Source organism: Lytechinus pictus, chromosome 8, assembly GCF_037042905.1.
Source record: "Lytechinus pictus isolate F3 Inbred chromosome 8, Lp3.0, whole genome shotgun sequence".
NCBI lineage: Eukaryota > Metazoa > Echinodermata > Echinoidea > Temnopleuroida > Toxopneustidae > Lytechinus > Lytechinus pictus.
In genome coordinates, this window is record NC_087252.1 from 28,482,355 (window position 1) to 28,503,326 (window position 20,972).

The following is a 20,972-nucleotide window of genomic DNA, read 5'->3' on the forward strand; positions in this document are numbered from 1 at the left end:
TCTTGTGGAAGACTGGAGAACATGCGGAAAATTTCAGGATATTTCGTAAAATTCCAAGAACTTTCAGAGTAAATTCCAGGGAGTTCCGTATTGAACAGTGGAAGCACTGCTTCTGTTATTCAATTGAAAAGAATGACGTCACTTACTATCCAATATACTAGGGAGAAAACCGATTTTCAAAATTATCAAGGCTGGAAAGTACATGATGTATAAACCCTTGGAGTTCGTGTTATTTCTCGCGATAACGCCTCTGTATTTCAACCTTGACGTGGTAATAGCTATTGCCCGAATGACTGACGGAAGTTTATGAAAGCATATAGGGCCTCTCGAGGAAATAGCCTCTTAGTTATTAATGATGAAACGGCCATCTCATCCAGGGATTTTAATTTTTGTAGACTGAATCTTTTATCGTTCAGATATAAAGAAAATAACTTTTGCTGATGGGCTTGTTCTAATTCACTTGGTATGTGTCGTAGCCATGCGTTAACAACATGGAGGCCCTTTAAAGGCCTTCTGTAAGAAGTGAAGGGTGGGTTGCGGCGTCGAAGATTATATCCCCATATCGTTCTGAGTCATAAAGATGAAAATCTATATGAAAGTTTATGCCAATGATGGCATCGGATTCGAATCAGACCATTGCACGTATCCTCGTTAGAGATTGTCCAAGGCACTGGCGTAAAGCTACGTGGAGGTACTTAACCCACCCCACAATGATAATGATAATGACGATGATGATGATGATAATAATATTAATAATTATGATAACAATAACAATAATTATAATAAAATAAAAATAAATCATGAAATAAATAAAGAAAAATATAATATATAAAATATATAAATGGATGAGAATAAAAAATAGTTCAAATAATAATAAATTGTAATACTAGTAATGATAATAGCAATAATGACAATGGTAATAACTATGATAATTATAAATAAATTAATGAATAAATAAATAATTAGCAAATGATTTTCATAAAGAAAGTAATAGATTTATGAAATGAAATAAACGGGTAAGAAATGTGGGCTCTATAGTTAAAAGGAAGCTACTTCCCTCATAGCCAAGCATGGATCGAGACTCAATTTCCCCCTCCCGTTCACTTCAGTGACCATATGGTGACTGCTACTGAAGTAACTGGAAGGGAGCTTGAGGGCATAGACGGCGGAAGGTGATAACCTTTTTTTTTTGCTTGTCAAGTTTTTTTTACCTGTGTCCATCCCAAAATTTCAGGTGGACCCCCCTAAATGTTTTGCCTTCCGCCGCCAAAGCTTGAGGGGGTTATAGTTTCGACTAATTTTGCACTGAGATGAAAATGCAATTTTATCATAAATCATACTAATACTCAACGCTCTGCATGCAGGAACCAAGCTAACAAATAGACGTTTTAAAAACGTTCCAAGTTTGTGTTTTTGACTTTTCGTGAAAAGGTTTTATGAACGTCAAAATGTGGTAGGTTTTAGACGTTTTAAAAACGTTTCATTGGACGTTTTAAAAACTTTTTTTGACATTAAAAGAACCTCCCACATATTTAAAAACCTTTGGGAAACTCGAGACATCAAAAAAACTTTTAAAAGAAATTAATTATAAATTATTGTGGACGTTGTTAGAACGTGCAGAAAACCTTTAAAAACGTTTGGAACTGTCTTAAAACATTTTTTAAAACCTTCAAATGCACTTAAAACGGTAAAAGTACGTCTGCAAAACCTATAAAACACTTTGGAACGTTTTTTTTTCTTCAAAGTTAATATCCTCTTTGAGACGTTTAAAGAATGTTTGGAAAACCTTATAAAATATGTAACGTTCAAAAAACGTTTCAATAACGTTTTGTTCTAATGTCAAAATGTTCTTTAAAAGTTCAGAAAACCTTTTTATAGAAATGTATGAAAATATATCAGGCGTTGAAAGAATAAGGGGAATCCAACCCAAATAAAAACTAGAGGAAAAAGAAAAATTAGACAAGCTGATAGGTGAAAGTTTGAACAATGTCGGAGAAACTGAATAAGAAAGTTATGAATTTTTAAAAGATGTAGAAATTGGTAATCACTATATACCCATGGAAACTTCAAATTGGCCTCATGTGTGATGTCATAGTGATGTAAGGCAGGGCTTTACCACCTTAGTCTCCCAAGACCAAATTCAAAACAATTCTTGTGTGTATATATGGGCTGTACACTTTAGAAACAATTACCAATTCATTTATTGTTGTCAAGTTTCAACGATCCATGTAAATTCAATAATGAATAATCTATCTTGGTTTTCCTGTTGTTGCATTAATTAGAGATGGAGGGATGTGGTTGATTGTCTATGTATATATTTCTCATTGATGTGTCATTGATGTGTATTTTTATATGAATGCATAAACGTTATTAAAGGACCCCTGGGAATATTTTGTAAATAACGTTAAAATTGGATATCCGTAGTAATTTGCTAAATTTGAATTCTATATGTATAGTTTTTAAAGGAAAAAAATCATCATTATCATTATCTTTATCATCGTTACAAATACATTCACCATCATCACCATCTTGATCTTTCTTTCATCATCACAATCATTATCATCATCGTCACCATCATCATCATCATCATTATCATTATCATCATCATCATCATCATCATCATCATCATCATCATCATCATCATCATGCATCATCATCATCATCATCATGCATCATCATCATCATCATCATGCATCGTCATCATCATCATGATCATTATCATGATCATCATCTTTATCATCATCTTTATCATCATCATCATCATCCAGGGGCTGCGGAACGGTTTTCAAAGTGGGGGGGGGGGGGATGATTGAGCCAAAGGGGGAAGTTGTCCATGCAAAAAATCACAATCATATGGTCATTTTTACATTTTTGTACACGGTTTTGGAAAAAGGTGGGGGCTGAACCTGTCATCATATCACCATCATCATCAGTACCATCACCTTCCTTCCTGGTTTTCTCCCTCCGCTGCTTTCGGAGATCAGCCCTATGAAGGCAATAGTATCCATAATAAATAATCATCCAGGGTTAAGAGTAGACAGGACAAGTCGTAAAGATATAGTTCATGCAGTTTAATTATGGTTATATGCAGGTTCTGAGCATGTATCAATATATTTCAATCGACACATATGAAGTTTATAGATAAAAAATAATGTCTTAAGAAGCAGGCAGTCTTTGATAGAGACTGGTGGATCAGATACAGGAGGAAGAAGTACAACACAAGTGAACAGAGTAGGGTTTGCTGAGTTATAAGAAGAGATCACATCTGGGTAGTCTTTCAGAGATTCATTGAGTAAAGAAATAAACTCAAAGCGAATTGAGTTGGAATGGGGACATGTGGCGATAAAGTGTTCTACTGTTTCGTCTGCACTAGTATGACAGTGCTGGCAGGTTGAGTCAGCGGTCTTAGCAATTTTTTTCAGTCTGGTTTGAAGAAGGTAGGTGGAAGAAAGAAGCTGTGCTCTCACTGTCAAGGCCTTTCTAATCAAGGAGGATGGAGGGTTTCTTGGGTAGAGGTCCTTGACGTCCATAGGCAGATTACCTGCCCAGACTGAAAGACTGGCTTTCAAAAGGATGGTTTGCTCTAGATCCTCGTTGACATTTCTCCTCATTGCTATGTTGATGGTGCGCTTCCAAGTGTTGTATTGAGGTGGATCTGTAATTAGATCTACAAGTGGTGGGAGATGACACCATCGGCGTCATTGTCACTCTCAATCTCTTATGCATCTGGCATGCATAGGGATTTTTTTAATTGAAACAAACTTTTATCATAAAATCATTCTGATTGCCCTTTAGGTCACTAGGTGGCGCTAGTACAAGATGGCAGCGCCCATGAACAAAGATGAATCTGGAGATCTGCGTTTGCGTGATGATATTCAAGAAAATGAAACAACTTTGGCGCAGACTCGAGTGTGTAACTTGTAAGTCTCATCATAACTTGTCAAAATGTGTCATTTAATTCTCAATAGTCTAGGAATAAACTCTGAAAATGTTGACACGCTTGAGCTTTATTGAACAACGTTGAGGAGGTTCAGTCCCATGTGTGGAAATCTATGTAAGCTCAATAAAGGACTGTCAATTTTCAATTTCACTAGCTTAGTAACATGCTCAGTACTCCTCTAAATTTACAGGAATTCTACCCTTTAAATCCACCTTAGAGTCTATTTATCAATTCTTTTTTAAAATTGAAATTCACTATTCTCGGTGAGATAGTATTACTAATGAGTATTAGTAGTGTCAGTGAGTAACACTCTAGGCAACACCGCAATACTTACCCGTGTTAATAAACTGGGACTCCACTCACGCGCATTTGGGCCGCCCTAGCTTAGAACTAAAGTTTATTATCTAGAAATTGTTAAACTATACTGATAAAATATATTTCATTAAATAGCTTGATACTGTTTGATCGGTACTCACCGGTTCTTTTGTTGCATTTTCAGCCCTATTCTCACAATTCTTGGGAAATATTCGCGACAAATCTTGTCGCCATAGACAGCTACATGTCCATCTTTATTTATAAATGGAGCGCCCTTTACGATAGTTGTTAATGCCGCGGAGAAATCGTTAGGCATTTTGGCCTGTGTTCAAGGCGTAGCTGTTCTATTTTTTTTATAGGTATGAGATCGAAATCACAGCGAGTATTTACACTCTTCCATAATGATTCCGAAAGGGAGGCGCAACACCCCCCACCCACATGGGCGCAAATTCCAGGGGGACATGTCCCCCTCACCTAGAATAGTAGGGGGGCACATTATGAAATGTCATCCCCCTACTATTTTTGGTCTTTTCATTCAAAATCGAAATAAAATATGTATTTTGGAAGAGACGATCTTACTTTTGGGGTGCCCTTTTTTTTTGCTTGTTTGCTTATCAAATTTCTTTTGGTCAAGATGACCTTCTTTTGGGGGTGATAAACCTTCTTTTTTGTTTTTGTTTGTTTGTTTTTTTCTTGTCAAATTTTCCAGCCCCTGGTCCCGGCTACCTTTGGGGAGAGATTTCCGCCCTTGCCTAACAGTACACTTGATATTGTTTGCGAATCTGCGTGGGCGTCGGGGGCTGGGGGATGAGGAAAAGCGGTGAGACGAGAAAAAAAAATAGAAGGAAAAAGAGGACAGAAAAAAAGTGAACGAAAGATAAATTAATGGAAAATAAAAGGGAGGAGAAAATAGTGAGAAAAGTGATGGGTAGGTCGAGATTTTATGTGTCCGTGCAAAAAGAAATGAGCAGAGGTTAAGATGTTGTCTGTTTGGGCAAATGTCTGTCTGTTTGTTGGACTGGCGCCTGTTGCAAAAATTATTGAGCTGATGGAATCAGAAAGTTCCAACTGCTTCATGTCAATCCGACAGTGACAGGATATTAAGCGGTTGTAGGTATGAATCACGCTCTAAAACTGTGTTCTTTATTAAAAAGTTGTCCTTCATATTCATTTTCGCAAAAGAATATCAAGTTTTCAATTAATTGTCTATAGTTATCCTGTTTATGATAAAAATACTTAGAAATTGGGTTAGGTTAGGGTTATCAAATTATCGGGGCAGAAAATATATTTTTTCAGTTCGCGCGTCGAGCTGGCATTAGTGATTATGTTTTTAATGACATTCATTCTATTCACAGCAATATATTATTAAACATAGCCACTACCACCATCATTATCATCATCATCATCATCATCATCACCGCCACCATCACCACCACCATCATCATCACCAAGATAATTTTCATCATCATCATCTTTTTTTTTTTTTCTTATTTTTTCCCCTTCCCTTCTTCTTTTTTTCCTTCCTATTTTCCTCCCTTTTTAGAGGGGCACACCACCAAATAAATATGTTTGTTGTTGTTGTATATAAGTTGGCGGATGCCTCATGAAATGAAATAAAAGAGAAAATAAGGAAATGGAAAAAGTAAGAAGAAGGATAAGAAGAAAAAAAGAAAGCCAAACAAACAAGACAAAATAATATAAAAATTTCGTAATAAAGTCAGTCAGTTTAATAATTATGTTTTCAATGAAATGAGACATAAATGAATTGAAACAAGTAAAAAGGGCTACATCATAGTTAAAAGAAATAGAGGGAAGCTCCGAGACAATAAAAAGTGTAAAAAAAATCAGAAAAGACTTTGAAACACTCTGAACACGAGTATAATATAAAAAAAAAAATTGGGAATAAGCGAGGACAAGTAGCTGAGGGACCCCCCCCCCTCTCTCTCTAGTTATTTACTCAAACTCGCATATACAAGAGAAGAAATTCTTACTAATCAAAATATTGCGAGCAAATAGCATGAGCTGACATTTTTTTAAATATTCAAAATTGATAGAGAGACACATTTTGAACAATTCATGATACATAATAATCATTCATTATAGCTACCAATCGGATTGCGACAAGATCTGAGAATTAGAAATTCATTAAAAGCATAAAATTGTATAACAATAAAATAAGACGGGCGCAACGCATGAGCTAAAGCTTTATATACCAATTAAAAATTTGGACATTTTTAGCGCTTTCGGTAGTCATGAAAAAGATTCATATTTCATGAAAGCTCAAATCCCGAGGAGGAATATTTTTTATTAATTGACTTAAAAAAGGCTGTTCTAATTAAGCCCCATTTAATATTTGATTACAAGTCTCGTTAAACAGTAAAAAAGGAAAAAATAAAGCATATTGTGTTCCTCAATTCTCTTTCTCTTTAACCTTATTTTTTTTTTTTTTTTTTTTGGGGGGGAGGTATTTTGGTTTAAAAAAAAAGAGAAAAAACGATAATTGCTGGCTAGTGGGTGTATAGTGGTAGGGACACCCCGCCCCCCACCCCCCCCCCCCCCGTAGTTACGCAAACATGGGACCAAATGATCCTACTTGTTCCAAGGCGAAACTTGTGCAATCAATTAAATGTTATTTTTGAGAAAATTAAAGCTTGCGCTGTTTAAATTCAATCTCTTTCACCTAAATTTGCGATGAATGCTAGCATTATGAAATATATAATTATCAACGTCTGGCGAAAAGAATAACCAACCGATCAGCTGACGAGAACGCGTATCACGTGATCTGCATATCAGCTTCGATCGCAAGTCAGAAGTGAAGAGCAACTGGCAATAAAATCTGGAAAAAGTCGTCAAAATGTAAGTTCCCCTTCATTTCTTTCAATTTTTTTTTATTGCTAACAATGCTTTAACTTTCTTAAACAAAAATTTAATGAATAGACAGTACGATAGTTCGTACTTGTGTTATAATACACAAATAATCATCTTCACAAAGATTTCTGACACAAAATACTACAGATGTCGCCTATGAGGTCCATACATGTAATGTTTGGACCTCATTGGTACTAGGAGTGGTGAGTAAAGTAACCAGCCGGCGCGGGATCAGGCACTCCTAGTACCAATGAGGTCCAACATTACATGTATGGACCTCATAGGCGACATCAGTAGTATTTTTGGTTAGAAATCTCTGAGAACAGGATATTTATATATTATATCACAAGTACAAGCTATATTCCTTTCTCTTATTTAAATTATAATTTTATAGTGTAAATGCATTGTTAGCAACAACAAAAAATGAAAGAAATGAAGGGGAACTTACATTTTCACGGCTTTTTCCTGATTTTCTGGGCAGCTGCTCTTCTCTTCTGACTCGCGATCGAAGCTGATATGAAGATCACGTGATTCGCGTTCTCGTCAGCTGATCGGTTGGTTATTCTTTTCGTCAGACGTTAATAATATATATTTTATAATGCTAGCATTCATCGCTAATTTAGGTGAAAGAGATTGAAGTTAAACAGCGCCAGGTCGGAATCATAATTATTTTGGAAGAGTGTATTTATACACTCGATCTCATACCTGACGTAGACGGCGCTATTCAACAAATGCACAATCTTCAATATAAAAAATAAAACAGAAAGAACGCCTTGAACACATGCCAAAATGCCTAACGATTTCTCCGCGGCATTAACAACTATCGTAAAGGGCGCTCCATTTATCAATAAAGATGGATGCTAAGCTGTCTATGGCGACAAAATTTGCCGCAAATATTTACGAAGAATTGTGAGAAATGGTCTGAAAATGCAACAAAAGAACCGGTGAGTACCGATTAAACATTATCAATTTATTTAATAGAACATATTTAATGACTACAATGTAACAATTTCTAGATAATATTGCTTAGTTCTAAGCTAGGGCGGCCCAAATGCGCGTGAGTGGAGTCCCAGTTTATTAGCACGGGTAAGTATTGGGGTGTCGCCTAGAGTGGGATCAGGCTGGAGCTCCGGCTCGCAAAGCGGGCTGGATGGAGGGAGTGGAGCCCAGACCACGGAACCGGCGGTACTCCGTAGTCTTCTTTTTCTTCCAGAGTAAGTGCTGCTTCAAGGGGATAAAGATAAACGCACTGGTCGTCATGGTTGTGTGTGCATGTGTGTAACTTTTCACATACCGGTACCGGTACATTTAATTTATTTCATAATATAAAATAAATTAAGTTGTTGTAGTGCAGTTGCGAATATATACCTGTGTAAGTAAAATCATTCTTGTTTGTGATGTTTACTTCTGCATCCCACTCAAGAAGGCTTTGAAGGCATCAACAGAGGGGTAAATGAATGGATCCTGTCGGAGGTTGTTCCAGTCCTTGCAGGTTCTTGGGAAGAAGCATACAGTAGGCATGACTGTTGCAATGGGGTATCCTAAATCAAGATCTGTGTCCCCGAGGCCTAGTTGCCCATACTATGGTTAGCAGACACGGGTTCCCACCATGTTAGGGGTAGCAAAAATGCCCCCCCCCCAAAAAAAAAAAAAAAAAAAAATTATGCACCCACCTCAATTGTATGGATGAAGGTCAATCTTGAGGCAGAATCCTGACATCGAGGCAGATACCGGACCCTCGAAAAAGGGGAAAGTTACGCCGCGTTCATTCTCTCGCTTTCAAAATTGCAAACAAAATGGTCGACCGATACCGAGGCTAGAAAATGAATATTCATGATGTAGAGTAGAGATAGGGGAAAATTTCCCTTTTTTCGCACTCCACACATGCACCCTAGCCTCGGTATTGGAATTCCCTGATCTCTACGTCATGAATATTCATTTCCTAGCCTCGGTATCGGTCGACCAGCGTGTCGAACGTGGTAACCAATGATAGATTCCCCTAAAAACTCCCCATATTCCACATTCATTTTTTGAAAAACAAAGATCTAATCCTTTTTTTTAACGTTTATACACCTTATGCATATTTTGAAATTAAAAAGAGGAAAAGTGAGAGGTTTCTTACCAGACGAATCACCTTCTTGCAACTCTAAAGTCTTCCCATGTTTCGTGATGCAATGGGTTTGACTCTTGACTCACTTTGTGATGATGTATCTACTATGACATGTGCTATGAGTATGTGGCACCGTTTGTTGAACAATTTATAGACAACTTATTATTTAACAAATAATTATTCACAGAAATTTTACATTTTAGTTATAAATAATTACTATAATATAAATTAAAAATTGAATTTCAGTTGGCGGAGCAGGATTTGGGGGCTAATTCTTTTGTTTGAAGGGCTCCTTTTTAGGGGTAAAAAGTAATTGTGCAGTAAATGCAAATATTCTTCTGTCACACTTTATAATATTGATTTTCTAAATAATCTTGAATATTGTTTGGAACAGATCTTTGGGTGACTCTAGAAAGAATGTTCGCCTCACAGCATGCATTTTTTGGAAATTTTAGGGGCGTTTTGGGCAGTCGTCGGGGCAAAATCGCCCGTCGCCCTTGTGTATTCTTATGCTGGTATGTCAGTACAGCATAATGTTAGAGCTTTGACCTGATGCTTGCACCATGAGACCTTAAAGGGATGGTCCAGGCTGGATATATTCATATCTAAATAAATAGAGTAAAATTCACAGAGAAAAATGCTGAAAATTTGATCAAAATCGGATAACAAATAACAAAGTAAATTGAATTTGTAAGATTTGCATTACCGGTACTCCGGTGAAACAGATCTAGGCATGTCTTCATGAATATTCATTAGGTGGGCTGATGATGTCATATTCCCACTTGTTCTTTTGTATTTTATTATATGAAATTAGGTTTATTCAAAATTTCCTCCCAAGAACTAAAAAAATAGGATTGACAACTGATTAAGTGCATTAGTTATTTATTGCCGCAACTTATTTCATCATAAAAGAGACACATCATTTTAATACACATGTATGAAAAAAAAGAAACAATTATGATTTCATGTAATAACATAAGGAAAAGGAAAGTGGGGATGTGACATCATCAGCCCACCTAATGAATATTCATGACGATGTGCATATAACTGTTTTCACAAAATATTGATAAACTTTAAAATTCAATAACTTTGTAATAAACTTGTTATCCGATTTTGATGAAATTTTCAGCATTTTGCTCTGCGAATCTTACTCTATTTATTTAGATATAAATATTTTCAGCCCGGACCATCCCTCAAAGCAATTGAATGCAGGATTTAGGGTTCGAGAGGCTTTAAACCTTTACTCTATCTCTGCCTCACTTGTTCACTGCACCCACCTTGCCCGTAGTGAATCTACAATGTACATGTAGGTCTATGCAACATACAACACACATTTTAAAAATTCTTTAAAATATCACTTTTGTAACCGAAAATACTCGGTTCCATACAGTCATGATTTTGTTTTCATCATTGATTTTGGGATCATTCTTTTATATTCACCATAGTGCTCAAAACCTTTAATTTTGAGCATATTTTTGCGTTGGCTCTCTATTAGTGGAAAGTAGAGTTGGTCTAAATTGTCACCAAACAATCTCTCATTTTAATTTAGAAAAAAAAATAAAAAGTTAAAAGAATTCAATTTACTTCAGAGCCAAGTTATATGATGGACAGCTGTAATAGAAACTGACAGTGTCCAAAAAATCAGGCATTTATCCCCAAGAACAAGAGAAAATAAGCCAAACATTATCAACCTTTTTTCACCTCATCATAATTTTTTGATGTGTGCTCTGATTCATGCTTATTTTTCATATTGTACATGTAGACTAGGTAGAATTCATGCCATTTTTGAGGATAACTGGACATATTACCTATTGAATATAGATCACTTTACACATATCAAAATATCTATCCGAATGATTCCTATGTTGATTGTGTACATTTGTATGCAAGTATATATATGTATATGTATGTGTGTATGTATATAATATGTGTGTATATGTGTATGTATGTATAATTATGTGTATGTATATACATATCACCTGCATGCTTATCACTCCCTTCTATTATTTATGTCATGATGCATTTACTATTTATAAGTAGACATAAGTTGTTTCTCTTTTTGACGAAATACTATTTTATTTTTGTTTATCTGCTTATATTCCTTGAATTGTATATTTGTTTTGTATTATTTTGTACTTCTTGTTTTGAACAAAATATTGGCGAATGCCAGTGACGTTCTAATAAATTCTATTCCATTCAATTTACATAAGCTTTCAGTTTTATTAGTTGCCCAATACTGGAACATGTATTTGAGGATTTTATTTGGTTTTATGAAATGAAGAATAACAAAATCACAATTTTTTTTTGTCTCACAAAGGTGCGTGAAAGTCCAGGCATCATACACCTGCCCAAGATGCAACATTTCCTATTGCTCCCTCGCCTGTTACAAGAGCGAGAAACATTCCGATTGCTCCGAGTCGTTCTACAAAAACAACTTCATCCAGGCGCTGAAAGAAACCAAAGGAAGGTATGTTGCTGCACTAGGTACTCATATCACAGTGACACTTTATGACCCATCTTTGGTTGGACTTGATAGTCTTACAAAGAGTTGCGATTGATCCGATCAATCGCAACTATGGGAACTTTTGAAAGCCATCAACATCAACATCTATTATGCATGTTTGTTCAAAATATTTTCTAAGTATGATGTATATTCATGCATTAATTGTTTTCTTGAAAATTTACTGTGCTTCTCTTTGTTTACAAAAGACATTGTGCAAATTATGACCCTGATAGATTTCCATAGAGTTACTATTGATTGTATCAATCGAAGCTCTTTGTAAGACGGGGGCCCTGAATTTGTAGCAATTTGATAGTTATCCTTTCTAATGTTGGCATGATGAGAAGGATCTAAAAGTGCTTCTTTGAATCAATATGAATTAAAGAATGAATGTTAATTCATTTAAAAGCCTATATCAAAATGATACAAAGTGCTGTTTCCATGAGTAATGGTTTGAGAAACCCTATGAAGAAAGGCTTTATGAGTTGGGCTGGGAAAAACCAAATTTAATGATCGACACGGGATTACATGAGTAAAGTCAATAAAGGCTTATACATATACTGTGTTGTTCCTGAAAGTCAAATAATTGACCTCGTATTTATTCAGCCAATGCATTCTTTTTCAAGAAAGGCAATCTTTTTAATTTACTAGATGTTTATTATGAAAGCATAATTATTCTTTTTGAGCCACTGCGTTTAAAATTAAAATTGTATTATCACATTCCTGCCGATAGCTCTGATGACAAAAAGGCTGTGCTGGAGATGCTTTCCAGGCTTGACGCAGAAGAAATTGGTAATGACAGCGATGATGATGATGATGTAGATGAAAGTGAAGGGACTGAAAGTCTGGAGAAAAGACTAGCTGGTCTCGATCTTGGTAAGAAAGGTTCCTCATATCCCCTCTCATCTTGGCCTTGTAAAACAAAGCTTTGCGATCGATCGTAGTGGGATTTTTACGCTTGATTAAATTGATCAATGTGTGCAATGAAATATTCAAATCAACAGTAAGATCTATTTCTAATATGTGTGTTACAGGATGCAGGCTGTTAACTCTTTGCTCTCTCCAAAGGCTACTGGATTACTTTCATTGGTAGTGTGGCCAACTATATACAACTGAAGAGATACCCTATCAAAATAACTTAGTTCTCCTTGTTTTACTGGGAGCTACATGTCCAACTCACAAGTTTTTATAAACTTTTCAGTAGTTTCCGTTTTTCTCTCATACATGTCATTTTCATTCTTGTTGATATTGCATATTGAAAATAAATGAATTAAACCGAACTGAACTGATTTACTCAAAATGAACGATCATGGACTTGGGTAGTCCTTAGACTTATACTCAGAGTGCATGTGATGCGTACCCCATCCCTCCCTTTGAACTGTTGAAGGTCATACGTTTTTATCTTGTAATTAGAGTAAGTCTATGACAATATTATTTTGTAATTACAATTCTTCAGACAATGAGCCTGATAAAGTGTGGGAGAAGTTGACGAAGCAAGAGAGGCAAGAGTTTGAAGAGGTCGTGCGTGCGGGAGCTTTGGGATCTATGCTGGAACAATGGACCCCCTGGTGGACCAAGCATGTAAGTAATCTGTTCTTAATACAAATAATAATAATTAAACAGTTCTTGTATTGTGTATATCACACTATGATATGCATTTCTTTGCACTTCCGAAGGACGTGGACACTATTACCCTGGCTTTTAGCCTTACCAAGGAGGTTTCAAATGAGATGGAGTAACAGCATATAAAATCTCTTTGAACAAGATTAAAAGCCGCCAGCAGAAAGTATGTCAGGCATGCACTTTGCTCAACATCTCTTGCAATTGTGTAGACAAATGATTCCCGCATGACTCGCAGCTATAGGTCATACATAAAGGGAAATATGCTTTTGTGATGATAATTACTTTTTCGCGGCATCTTCATGATCTTGGTCTGGTTATATGAGTAGTACATAATTCGGGGCATGCGAAAATAAACTATGCAATATGTCCTGAAATATGACTCAAATTTGCTCGACTGGGCATGTGCGGGCACTCATCTGGCATATACAGTAATGAACAACAATATTCCACCGACCACATTTGAAATTTTATTTGCTGCAAACGATTGGAAAAGTGTTAAAATCTGGTTTCAGTAAAGGTCAAATTCTTTCTTTTTTCACCAATTAAAGGTTAATTGATATAGTCTGGGCAAATATCTCGTCGTAATAGTGCTTGGTTATATATGTTTTGTCATGCATTCAAATTTCAGTTTGTTTATTAATATGAAAGATGGAAAATTGATACAAATGGATATTCGTAAAATTTCACCCCTCTGATTTCTTCACTGAAACTGGCGGCTTCGAAGGCGGACATCAAAAGGGTCCTTATTGCCGTTCTTTCTTTGTGCTTCTTTAGAAATGAACATCTGCTTGAATAAATTTGTTGCCTGTTGGAACTCCAGTCATAGAATCTTCTTGGCCTTACAGCCTTACAGCGCACAAGCATTTGAAGGAGTGAATTCCTGCCAAGTACCCATTTACCTTAACACCTGGGATGTGTGCAGCATAATGTGTATACATTTCTCTTGCTGAGGGAAATAATGGCATGGTTCAGATTTGAACCCATGAACTCTTGTTTCAAAGTTCAGGGACCAATCCACTGGACCACAATGCTCAAATTATGCAAGATTCTGGGTGCATAGGGTCAAATAAAGAGATTCAATAACTTCCTGAAACCATGACCTGAAGCATAAATTTTGACTGCATGCAGTTGAGAATTCTTCTAGTTTTAACCCTAATTTACCAGGGCTATTTTGGGAGCTTAAAGTCCAAGGGGGGGGGGGGGCCTTTTAGGCCCCTTCCCCTTAAGATCTCGGCCGTGGATCGCGACAAAAATTTGCACGAAGGTAGAGAATGGCATAATCTACGCCATTGCATTCTAAATTGCAAAAAAAAAATCATATGCTAATTTATTCAAGAAATCATACGGTTTGCTCTATTTCACTAAACAATGCTCCTAGAAAGCTACTTTTTTGTGAGAATATTCTGTGTGGCATTCATAACAACTACAAAAAAAAGAGAAAATTTCTACCAAAATTAATGTCTGATATATTTCATTGTTTTTACAATTTCTTTTGTAATTCTTTGTTTTTTCATCTTCTTATTTTTGCCACAACACCGCCCCAGGACCGGGAACTCATCAGTGAGGTAGAGGAGGAAACACACAAGAAGAAAGGGTCAAAGGTCACCACCTCTGACCCTCCCATGCTGCTAGACTCTGTCCCCAGGCTTTCTGAGCTGCTCAAGACACCACCATCGCCTCTCATGGTCTTCAATATGATCAATGTGCTGTATCCTTTTACATTATTTTGAAGTTTTGGAAAAACGCAATCTTAGTTCATGACTGTAGGTTACATAAAGCTTTGTACACACCATCCAGTTCAAGTTCATTGTAGACAGTGGATTAATTTCGAGGTGAATATTGTTCTTATCTTTAAAAAATTGTATCCATGGGGAAGTGTTTTCATTCAAATTTCTGTCAGTTTGGAGGTTAAATGCTTTGCCGTATGTAATAAGATCCTGTCCATCAGTAGAAACGTTCAAACTTAAACTAAAAACCTATCTGTTCAAATAATTCCCATACATTTCTTTACCCCCTTATCTAATTTTGTTCTCAAGCATCTCACCAGCTCTTAATTGCAGCGCAGTAGAATATATGCACATAGTTTCTGCGCTATATAAATCAGTATATATTATATAATATTATTATTAAATTCATGAAAAAAAACAACTTAATATGTATATGACAGTTCAGCAGTACCCTCAATTTGAAGCTATCACCTCTGAGCAAGTATATTCTTCAATGAAGGCAGTTGCCTAGAACAAAAAGTTTTTGGGGACTTCTTAAATGATTCAACAATTGGGGATCGTCTTTATGTATTAGAGGGAGTTTGTTCCATTCCATTGAGGATGCAACAGTGAAGGTTCTATCTCCGGTCTGTTTTCAGTTAGTTGGATGTGTGTTAATATCAGTGGGTCTTCGGAGGATCTTGTTCTTCTACCTGGGACATAAATTTCTAAACAATCGGGCAAATATTTTGGGGCTAAGTTATTGAGTGATTTGCGTACCAAAAAGTACTTGCAAACAAAAGTGATATCTACTTCCATATCTAAAGTTGTTTCACTTGAATTGAAGTGGGTCAGATACAATAGACAATTTTATCACTGATTAATGTAATGTTCATTTGATAGCTTTACTATTATCCTTAAACCATCGTGATTCAGATATTGCTATGCTTTTGTTGTGAGATTTTACAATGGATCACATATGGACATACCGCTACATGCATGCCAGGTATTCAATCTTCTACAGTCTTATCACTTTGTTAGTTGAAAATTATGGAGAGACCAGTGAAATGCATGCTCTTTCATTAATATTTTATCTTTCCAATGAGAGATGATATTTTTGGTCTCTCCTTATTCTCTTTCTGTTCTTCTCCTTCTTTTGGTTTTCTTTCTTTTCTTCTTCTTTTCTACTCTCCTCTCCTCTTCTTCCCCTATTATTTCTTCTTCGCCTCTCCCTCTTGATCTTCTTCCACAAGTTTCTTCTTTTTCTGCTCCTACATATTCTCTCTTCATGAGTTTCATTTTGTTTACTGAATAAAATATTGTTTTAATGTATAGACAGCTTAGCCATTATTTCCATACTCTTTTCTTTGTCCTTTTTTCATTTTCTTTTTTTTCCCCCTTTTTTTTAAGTTCACTTAAAAGAATTCACGTGGCAGCTCCCCCTTCTTAAATTGTAACATTGTCTTTGCTTACAAATGCATTCAGATATTTCCACCTGTTTTTTCACCCCTGATTTACAGTGCTTTCTAGAAGTGTGTCCTGGAATGTCGGCTAATGTCAGTTTTTCATCGACAGAGGATGCTATTGAAAGTGCAATACAGACCATTACTCAGGCAAGCATGGGGGATGATATCTTTAAAGTATCAATGACCTTTCCAACTTTAGATTTTGTTACCTTAATTAATTGTATGTATCTGATAATTATCTTGGTTGGTTTGAAAATAATAATGGTATTTACATCAAGATTGTTACACCCCCCCCCAAAAAAAAAATCAAAATATCTTGTATTGTAGCATATATATTTTCGCAACTTCGCCCAAAGTTTGTATTTTTCCTTCAATTACAATTTTGTTTTAGCCTGTCTTTAATAAGCCGTGTTAATTCTGTATAAAACTATTCCAAATCATTACTAGATTATTTGACTGTTTATGCCCTAAAACAGCTATGATGATGAATTATCAATTATTGTTTGGGTGCCTGATTACAAGATTTATTTATTTCTTTTCTCTGAGATAAAACCTTATCCAAAGCTTGGAAAATATTTTGTCTGTAGCTTTCTGATATTTAGGTACTAAATTTGTTAGCCATTTATAGCTTCTTTGTAGCTTTGGCCTAGACAAGTTTTTCTTCATTATGTTCTTGCGATGATTTGTTTGTTTTTGCAGCTGATAAAAGAACAAGTCAAATTCTACATGTTTCTCAGAAATCAAATCATTTTTATCATTCATAGTAGATTTGGCATTCATAAACAAGTTTGGCCTCATTATTACTGATATTCTTACAATCATCTGTTTCTTTTTTTTAACAGCTGAAATCTGTCTCAAGCGAAAGGAAGCATTTGGTTTCTCTCATCCAGGATGTCATTCATATCATGCTTGGTAGAAGCAAATCGTCTCCATCTTTCTATGTAGAATCTGCATTATCAGACCTTCATCAGCTTCTCAAACAAGCAAAACTGATATACAAAGGTATGTTGATTAGACTTGAAGGTATCGTGGGGGTGTTGTGGTCTGGTGGTTCGGACTTGTCATCCAATGAGAGGGTCGTTGGTTCGAATCCTAGCCATGGTGTGTTTTCCTTCAGCAAGAAATTTACCTATTCTGCTGATTTTTATGAGATCAATAATCTCACTCAACTTGATAAAATGAGCCAGGAAGTCAAAAGAAGACGTTGGAATTGGGTAGGTCATGTTTTCAGAAAGCAAGATAACATTGTTACATTGCTCTAACATGGAAACCAGGAGGAAAACGTAAAAGGGGTAGACCGAAAACAAAATGGAGGAGTTCTGTAGAGAAGGAGAGAAATACCTACAGATGGAAGAGTTCGAATGAGGCCAGGGGTTGTGCTAGAGACCGCCAAAAATGGAAAGAAAGCGTGGAGGTCTTATGTGCCTCAGGGCACGAATGAGTATAGTAGTAGTAGTGCTGAATCCTAAACCAGGTGGAGGTACTGGGGTACCCAGCAGGAATGATTCCTTGGATGCACTATAGATGGCGCTATACAAATGCCTATTACTATTTTTAATGATTGTTGAAAGGTTGTATACCCGCTGAAATTATGACTTTAAAATATTCCAAAGAAACCACCTGCATTATATTTTTTCTACAACCAAGCATCACTGAATACCAAAAAGTAATGCACAATGGAATTGAACTTTTATAAAATGGAATCTATATAAGTAATAAGTAACAAATAGAGCAGCTGCTTCATAGGACATGAGAAATTCAAAACATTTATTTAAAAAAATCATAGCATTCTTACTCCTTGAAGGATTTGTCAAACCTTCAGCAATATTTTCTCTATGTTTTATTCTTGTACAAAAGAAAAACAAAATTATTGTCAGAGTAAGCTTCGTGCATGTAATTGAGAAAGTTTTGTGATCCTAGGTTTCATTTTCCTCTTTCATTCCTAGTGCCAGAAACAAGTCGCTCTGATATCAAGAAATCCAAATCAGCGATGTTCCTAGCCAAGAAGAAGGTGACCTTTTATCTAGCTTGGGTGAGGGAGAACAGAGGAGTCATGAAATTGAAGGCTGCTGAAGTCAAAGTGCTACATAGTAAGTTTATAGCAATTTGATGTTGGTATTAAAACTGTTGATTCGTCTATTGCCAACTCGTCCACTCATCACATGGTCTATCTTCATTTATTCTAATGCCATTCCATCCATCAACATTTTGTCTTACAGCCGTTTGGTCCAATAATCACTTCGTCTAATCACCAGTTCGTCTATGAGCATTTCGTCTTGTAACCAGTTGGTCTAATACCTATTTTCTCTTAGTAATTAATTTCGCCCAATTAGACCAAATGGTGTTTGGACTAAATGGCTATTGTACCAGCTGGTTATTAGATGGAATGGTGAGTGGACGAAATGACAATTGACCATGTGGATGTGGACAAACTGATGGTAGACCAAATGACAGTAGACGAGTTGGTAATTTGACGAATTGACATCGGACCAAACGGAGGTAAAGCATGATATTTCTCTTGTGAGATTGGGAAGAAGAAATAAGATGGAGGAGTAGGGGAAGAAGAGGAGGAAGAAATGATTGAGGTGGAGGAGGAATAGAGAGAGGAACAAGAGAAGAGAGTAGTAAAAAGAAAGAGGAAAAGGCAAAAGAGAAGTAAGATGAAGAGAAAGAAAAATTAACTCGCCACCCGCCACGGACAGAATCACTCCTGCGCCATATTAATTTCAAGGAGAAACTTTAAGAGCAGTTTTACATGGACTATGCTAATTTAGCTCTGAATAGCTTTTGATTGGTTTATTGTAAAGAAAAAGCTTTGTGTGTACTCAGTACAATGTGAAGCATACATCACTATCGTGTATGAGTGTATGAACAATAGACTTGAAGCACTTTGTGTGTATTGTGAATGGCAGTCTGCTGTATGTGACTCTAGTCGAACGACGTGGCCAAAGAGAAAAGTAAATCAATTTATTATTGTGTCATGAAATATCAATGTTTTGTTTATTTCTCTCTGTTTTCAGAAACCATGGAGAGGGATGTACAGAAACACGAGTTGGTGAAGGCTGGAGTAGAGAAAAATATTGCGGCAGTGCAACCTAGAAAAACCAGCAAGCTTATTGAAGAAATCAGCTGACCTCTCCATTAAACAGTTGGCCACGATGATGAAGGAAGAACTTTCATTTAATTACCCATGTAATGTTTGGAGCTTAAACATGCAAAGACTGGGCCATTTTTATGCGTAACAAGACTGAGGGGGTGCTGATTCAGCCCCCCCCCCCTTCCCTCGGAACATAGCCATTGACTGAGCGATTGTGACAAAAACTGGCACGCATGTTACCCAAGGCATTATCTACAAAACTGGTTAAGTCAAATTCACCACAAAATCTCTTTATGTAAACTTAGACATGAAATCATAGGTTTGCTCTTTATGTATTAGTAAATAAAGCTCTGGAAATGTCATTTGTTTACCAACTCTTTGTAAGATTCTAATGAAATTTTCCTGTACTTTAGGAAAGATGTGTATCAATTTTTGCTATACATCTTTGGGGGTGAAACAGACCGCTGCCCCAGTATTTTTAGGGGTAACTTATCTTTCATTGCTATGAAATAGTATCGAGATCAGAATTTATAACTGGACCTACAGTAAATTTGCCAATGTTGTTCTTCCGTCGTCCACCTGCCACATGTTGAATATTCAGCCAATTTAAGGTCATTTTTAAGCAAATTATGCTAAAAGTGTTTTACATACCTCTTTCCTGTCAATCGGATAGATTTCTTTTATCCCAAAGGTTTGACTCCAGCAAACTTGCATTTTTATCTTTGGGTTTAGAGCAGAAATCTGATTTCGTGTATAAATTAGCATAATCAATGAAATCACACATTTTTTTGAAAAAATCAGTTATGCATACCAGCTGTAATTTTGTTGATTATGCCACAGGGTCTGCCTATTTTCAGCGCAATCGGGTCGGAAACAGACAAGTTCCTGAGTTGTAGGTGATTTACTGTCTCAAACAGAATATTTTTACATTAAAAAAGAAATTGTTACAACAAAATATTTGTCTGTGTTGGTGTACTTTGTCGTAAACACACCCACTAACAATAGTCAGGTTTTTGTCAGAGTGCTTGGTGCGAGAGTATTGCTACTTATACCCTTTGTAGTGATCCCGAATCCGGCCGTTAGTCATAGTGTCTTCCTTATTTTTAATTCTTTCTTGCTCCGGATTTGTGCTTCTTTCTTCTGCTCAGATTACTTCTTTTAATCTCTTTCCCCACTCCTTTCTCACTTTACTCTCAGTGAACTTATCTTTCTGCTCAACCTTCTTTCTTTCGTTTATCTCTTTCTCTCACCATTTCTTGCCATTTGTATAAGCTGGTCATAATCAGTCATAAAATGTGTATTTTATTTCCCGTAACAACAAAGACATAGCTTTAGCCTCCGCCCATA

General features: G+C 36.1%; 1 protein-coding gene across 1 annotated transcript; it reads left to right on the forward strand.

Annotated features, from left to right (window-relative positions):
• The first annotated feature begins 3,810 nt into the window (after window positions 1-3,810).
• LOC129266159 (zinc finger HIT domain-containing protein 2-like) lies at window positions 3,811-20,580 on the forward strand. The gene is made up of 10 exons (XM_064103889.1): window positions 3,811-3,920; window positions 11,551-11,700; window positions 12,467-12,609; window positions 13,190-13,314; window positions 14,901-15,064; window positions 15,999-16,068; window positions 16,583-16,675; window positions 17,371-17,530; window positions 18,475-18,618; window positions 19,549-20,580. The coding sequence occupies exons 1-10, from the start codon at window positions 3,820-3,822 to the stop codon at window positions 19,659-19,661; spliced, it is 1,263 nt and encodes a 420-aa protein (XP_063959959.1). The 5' UTR covers window positions 3,811-3,819; the 3' UTR covers window positions 19,662-20,580.
• Window positions 20,581-20,972: the final 392 nt, after the last annotated feature.